Source organism: Manihot esculenta, chromosome 8, assembly GCF_001659605.2.
Source record: "Manihot esculenta cultivar AM560-2 chromosome 8, M.esculenta_v8, whole genome shotgun sequence".
In the NCBI taxonomy this organism is placed as follows: Eukaryota; Viridiplantae; Streptophyta; class Magnoliopsida; order Malpighiales; family Euphorbiaceae; genus Manihot; species Manihot esculenta.
In genome coordinates, this window is record NC_035168.2 from 34270055 (window position 1) to 34276857 (window position 6803).

Sequence of the window (6803 nt, forward strand, 5' to 3'; positions counted from 1 at the left end):
AAGATGCTAACGTTTATGGGAAAATCCACGTAAATAGTTTGTTAAAAAATAATAATAATAATAAAAAATTCTTTCAGCAGCCAAACCAAAAGATCGGAGAAAAAAAAGCACTTTCAAAAAGTTAGAATAGCACGTGTGTGTTAATTAGCTTATTTGAGAAAACCATAAAATATCCTAAATAATAAATAAAATAGCGGAGGACTTGCTAATTGTGGAAAGGCCAGGGCCTAATCCCATCTTAAAATTAACGAATCCAATTAACACCTGTACCTGCCCGCAACAGTAGCGATCTCGCTGACCTTCTAATCTCCGTTGATAGCGATGATCACCCATCTGGGTCAAATCATCCAACGCCCAACACAAGTCCACAAATTCAAGCAAGAAGAATATAGTATGCCAGCTCAGAAATTTTGCTATCTTTTTTCAGAGATGGGCTCCATGTTTTACAAATTTACCAGTGGAGTCCTTCCCAGTTCCCACGTTTCTCATGTGCCGGACCCACCTCTTTACATTTGCTGCTCCCTCAAACAAATACCAAAACCAAAAGGTGAAAAACGTCTCTCATATTTCACTCCCACTCTCTGCCTTCTCAAAAACTGTAATCTTCATCTTCTCTTCTAGGGTTTTTCCAGCTAAAGCAAATAATGGGGACTCCCAAATCGGAGACTACACAGGTTCCCTGCGATTTTTGTACCGACCAGGTGGCGGTCCTCTACTGCAGAGCCGACTCCGCCAAGCTCTGTCTTTTCTGTGACCAGCACGTGCACTCCGCTAACCTGCTTTCGCGGAAACATCTCCGTTCTCAGATCTGTGATAACTGCACTTCCGAGCCTGTTTCTGTTCGTTGCGCCACTGACAATTTGGTGCTCTGCCAGGAGTGCGATTTGGATGCCCATGGTAGTAACTTTGTTTCCGCCTCTCACGATCGAACGCCAATTGAAGGATTCTCCGGATGTCCCTCCGCTATGGAGCTTGCTTTAATCTGGGGATTCGATCTTGATGAGAAGAAATTGGATGATCCTTCCACGTCGCTGATTCCGAGCTGGAGCGGCTGTGGGGTCCAGGATGTGGTGATGCAAGTCGAGCCATGGATGTGTAGATCTAATGGTGGAGTGAGTTATCTGGATTTAATAGTGCCTAATGATAAAGCCACGGTTTATGGGAATGTGAATAATGTAGAGATGGTGACAATGTCGAAGGAGCAGCAGAGTCCGACTTGTGGAAAGTACAAGCACCTGATATATAAGCAGTTGGTGGAGTTGTTAAACAGAAATTTGATAACTGGTGATGGCGGAGGCGGAGATGGAGGTGGCGGTGGAGGGGATAATTTGATGCCGCAAACACCAAATAGGAGCTGCTGGCAAGGGAATGTGGAGGCAGCCGATTTTGGGAATGGAAATGCCTCTAACGTTGCGAGTTCTACAGTTCCTCAGCAACCGTTGCAGGAACAGGCGCCATTTACATCCTTGCTCATGATGCCATCACAGATGGATCTGAAACCGAGTGGTCAGGTCGCTGGCGAGGATTTAATTTGGGATGGCAATGCCAATGCTCAGGGTACTCAGGTAAATTCTCTCTTATTGTTGTGATCACCATAATTGTCCAATTTTTTAAAAACGTGTTGCATATGATAAGTGCATTTCCAATTCGCTCCGTATCGTGCTATTGCCGGGAATTTTTTTTTTTCTCTCTCTCTCTTTTCCTCCCACGGCATTATTTGCTTTTGCTTTTTACTCAGTTATCAAAACTTCTCCTTGTGAAGTTGATTGTGATTTGCGAATCGGGTGGAGGGGTGATTTTTCTCCAGTTATTTAGAAAATTGATGATGAAGGATGTTATCTTTCAGATCATGTTGCATTTCATTTGACCATATTATTGTGTTCTAAATTTGGAAATTTAATTTTATATCACTTTCCCCTTTAGGAAATATTTGTTCAAACTCAAAGGTCATATTTTTGTTTCTCCTTGCTATAATTGCATAGTATTTTATATGGCAATAAATACTATTGGAAACGATGTTGCACACCAGCCATAGTACCGGTAACTTGCCACTGGCTTGCAGATATGGGATTTTCATTTAGGACAATTGAGGACTCATGAAGAATCTGACCAGTTAGAACTTGCATATGGATCAACCGATGCCGGGTTCGTGATCAATAATATTGGTGAATTTATGAAAGAGGCTTCATTGAGTAACGCAAAAATATTGGGAGATAGGTACCAGCTGGATTGCCCTTTTGCATGTGACGATATGTCATTGTTTAATGTAAGTCCTTTGTCTGCTTTACAATTGGGTGAAATCTTGTGTCTGGGAAGTTCTTGTAATCTTTTGTGGTATTCTGTATTATTTCTGTTGAAATTCTAGAATATATTTGATGCGGCATAAAAATTAATAGGTGGTTACCACGTGATCGTGCATTAGTTATTTTTTTTGTAGATTACAAGGTATAGGAAGTCTTTTGAATGCTAAACACAATATTTTTTTTTTAAAATAGATCTTAATAATGATGTCATCTAGTGTAATCTAACACAAGTTTTTTTTTTTTTTTTTTTTTTTTTTCAATGAACTCTTTGTTCTCTGCATGCAGATCCAATTAGTTAAGTTAGGGCATGTCTTCTATTACTTTGCTTATGCTAGTGATCCAGATAAAATCCGATTGAATAATTCAAGTTCTCAATTATGATGAGAGCATATGGCGCACATTTAGTTTCATCTCATCCAACATCAATGTTAATGTGTTTGATATAAATAGGAATTTTGAAAAATAAAAAAAAAAAGAATTGTAGTCGTTGTTGAACCTTAAAAATATAATTTATTGCCTGTTTACTGTGTGCAACATGGGTCTCATGTTTGCTCTGTCCTTGTTTTGCTTGAAAGTTGAAATTGCAGAACAACTCAAATAATGCAACAGCCAGCCAGGGTCCAGCAACATCTGAGAGCAACAACCTATCTATAGCACGGCCATCATCAGGCTCAACTTTCAGTAAGCTAAAAAGCTCAAGTGGGGGCAAAGACAGCCAGTTTATGGACATGGAGCAGAAAATCCTTGTTACAGGTGACAGTGTGAGCACAATGCTAGCAACTAAGGCTGATATGGAGCTGCTAGCAAAGAACAGAGGCACTGCCATGCAACGTTACAAAGAGAAGAAAAAAACCCGAAGGTGTGTTCTCATTTCTGTATCTCATTTTATCAGTCATTTTCTCCCTCCCTCCCCATCCCACCTTTTGTTTTGGTAAAGGACATCAAATGCTGAAATTTTGTTTGTGCTAGAATAGACTTCTTATTTCTGAAATGCCAAAAGTTTGTTTCGTATAGATATGATAACCACATAAGATATGAATCAAGAAAGGCAAGAGCTGATACTAGGAAGCGAGTGAAGGGTCGATTTGTGAAGGCTACTGATGCTCCTAATGAGTGACCTCCTTGCCCCAGTTGTAAATAGCTTGGACAATCCTTCCATAGTAAATGTATAATTCAATTTGCCTTTTTTTTTTTTTGTTATTATCTGTGTGTTGATGCACCCCTGCGTACCCCTCTAAATGTGGTTGCATTTGATGTTTTGTCTATTACTTTTAATAACAGAAATGGCAGTCGCTGAGAGTGAGACTGGTGGCTCAGCAGGCTTTGCAGGCTGGATGTGAAGAAGGTAGCAGTAGGTCTAAAGTTTTGAAGCAGGTGATTAGCTTATCCTTCATCCAGCTTGATTAACGGTACCCATCAGTCGATTTTTTGTTCCGAAGGGAAATAGATGAGTAGGTTTAGTTGTGTTCTTACAGGTAAATTACTGTAACCAGGTCATTGCATTATGGCCTTTTTTGGATTTTAGGCAATCGTTGCGGCTTTGATTACAAATTCCACTGTATCCGTGAAAATTCCTCCCAGGCTTTTGATTTCTTGGAAGTCCAAGGCCAATTCAACAACAAAAAACATAATTGATATCAAAATAATTCAGCTCTTGGGATGCAAACACGTACTCATCGCTTAATGTATTTGAAAATGCCGAATTGAGAGGAATAATTTCTCCGACAGTAGATCTCTCGTGAGGGGACATTTTCCTGATTCAATTAAAAGAAAATCTACTTACGAACTATCTTCAACATATTAAGAGGGAAAGAAGTTCAGCAAACTGGCAAGGAGGGAATGGACTCCTTGTCTATTTTTTGATACCACTTTCTAATCATCAAAAGCTAGGGGGAAAACTTCCTCTCTACCATAATCTCTATTAATTTATGCTGGTTCTGTGTCGAACATTTAAAGATGCATTGAAAAAGAATTGCGTCAATAATGAAAGGAACCTGATCATTAGTTTTATACTGGACATTTTGGATTGCTTGAGTCTGGTGTTCGAAATGATATGGAGAGGTTTGGGTAATGTGGGATTTGGCCGCATGTGAATGGCTTAATCTCAAAAAAAAAAAAAAAAAAAAAAAAAAAAAAAGTGGTGGTGTATGTGAATGGTCTGGATTCCAGATCTTGCTGACCAATGTGTGTAGGTGTATTCCCTCTTTGAAACAGAACTAAATCTAAATCTAATCGGGTTTGGCCGGAAGAGTGGAAAGAAAAAGGAAAATTAGGTAGGAAAGACGTGGGTGGGGGTTAAGTTAGCATAGGCTTGTAACAATTTTCTAGCTCTGTTTAAATTCGAAATCTTTCGTCTTGGAAATAACTTCAATTGAAGTCCACAATTACTTGTAACCATTTCCAATAGTAGTAAGATCTTTTTGGTAAACCTTTATCCAAAACTATAAGGAGTTTGGTCATAAAATGAAGAGAATATTTCTTTTCTTTTTATTTTTGAGTAGACAATACTGCAATGAAAAGACGGGTAGCTAAGCTTGGGAAGCCTAGGTTAGGTCGGCCTTTGCAGTACAAAATGTTCATTGGGTGGTTGAATTGAAGCCCTTTTCTTCTCTTTCTGCCTTGTGTTTTCATACCTCCAATTCTGCGTTTGGACCTCTCGTAACACAACTGTTAGCTTATTCAAAATTTGCTACCTATAAATAACTGAAGATTTATATATTATCAATTCTATTAATACATTAATGCATTATTGAAATGGTGATGATCCTATTATAAAATATAATTTTTTAAAAATTAATTAAATAAGAAGTTTCTCAAAATTTATGATGAGAGTTATTTATAATATTGTTTTTTAACAATTGCGTAATTTATAATTGAGTTGGAATGATATATCTCAAGATGCTTCTTTGTATATAAAATTTATATTATTCATTAATAATTTCTATTTTAATATTTCTGTAAAATATTTAAATTCTATTTTTAAATTAAAATATATAAATAAGATCATAAAAATCATATTACATAATTAATTAAATATTTTACATAGATGGGCTTGAACAATGGTACTTAAGGCATAAAATTCGAACCTATTGTGATACTAATTTTAAGTCTGAGCAATCTCAGTTGTTAACTTGTTTTAATAGAATTTAATTGAATTGAATAAAAAAAAACCTATCCCATTGTCATACCTAATTTTTTCATGTTTGTCGTTGCTTTTGTAATTTCAGTTGAGGCTGTTCTGAAAATTCAAGCCTTCATCAGTTTTTATGATAAGAGTGCCAATTCAAGTTTGCTTTTGGTTGAGAAGCATTCTGTTAAAAAATGCAACTTTTTAAACTTGTAGGAAACAAACTCTTACTTGCTTATTATGTTGATAGTGGTTTCTAGGATTTCTTTTGTTTGAATAATAAATAGACGAGACAAATGAATGGAAATTATGTTTCTTTCATTAATCTGAAAAATATTATCCAAGTTAGAGGGAGATGGAAACAACTAGATTTATTCATGCTTTATATAACTTTAATGTCGCATAATAATAAAACAATGAAAACAAAGTGAAAATAATAAAGTTTTTTAATTGTTACATGCCAAATAATAATAATAATAATAATAATAATAAAGCTAAAGCTAAGGTTATCACTAAAATTGCATAAAAATAATCGAGAATTTTCAGCTCATAAACTAAAGAAGAATGTTGTTTACACTCTAAAAGGATAAAAACAAAAACAAGTGAAAAATAATTTTTTTTTAAAATAAATTAGTCTAAAAAAATTAAAAAATAACGATAAAATTTATCGACTAAATTATTAAAAAAATAATATCAAAGATGAAATAATGAATCAAACGAGTAGAGATGAGACTAGAATTCGAAACTCTAAAATCAAAAAATACGTTGTTTGACTAAATAAGATGGATTAAGTTAGTTTTGCCGATTGAGGTGATCTTCAATTTGATTCCATAAACATGGTGTAATTTCATCTCAATCTGATTCCATAAATATGGTGTAATTTTAATTTTGAGAAATTGGAGAATTAGTAAAGTTAATGAATATGGAGGGAAAAGTGTGGTGGAGATTCAAACTAAAATGATTTTTTGACTTCTAATCTTTCCTTTCTAAAAGCTTATTATAGTGAACTCTGCTTTTCCAAAGATTATGTCAAAATTATTCTATATATATATATTTTTTTAATTTTTAAAATTTAAAAGTTTAATTCATATATTTTACAATTAGATGTTCTTCATTAATAAATGATAAAAAATACCCTTAAATCTATATATATTTTTTTAATTTACCCTTTTCTTTGAATTCTCTTTGTAAAACCCTTTTTCCAATCAATCTAAAGAACAAATTGGCAATAATGAAAATTCATTAGTAGAGAAAGAAAGGAGAGGTCAATGGTCAAATAACAAATTCAGAAGGGAAAGCGTGTGGTACTGATTATAAACTCAATGGTCTCTGTCCATATAGAAAACTTTTCTTTTACTTTTGTGTTTGAAGAA

The 6803-nt window shown here is 35.0% G+C and overlaps 1 protein-coding gene across 1 annotated transcript; it reads left to right on the forward strand.

The window, feature by feature from the left end:
* The first annotated feature begins 555 nt into the window (after positions 1-555).
* Positions 556-3969, forward strand: LOC110620305 (zinc finger protein CONSTANS-LIKE 14). Its single transcript, XM_021763992.2, has 5 exons — positions 556-1565; positions 2063-2266; positions 2879-3162; positions 3318-3469; positions 3585-3969. The coding sequence occupies exons 1-4, from the start codon at positions 645-647 to the stop codon at positions 3418-3420; spliced, it is 1512 nt and encodes a 503-aa protein (XP_021619684.1). The 5' UTR covers positions 556-644; the 3' UTR covers positions 3421-3469; positions 3585-3969.
* The last annotated feature ends 2834 nt before the right edge of the window (positions 3970-6803 follow it).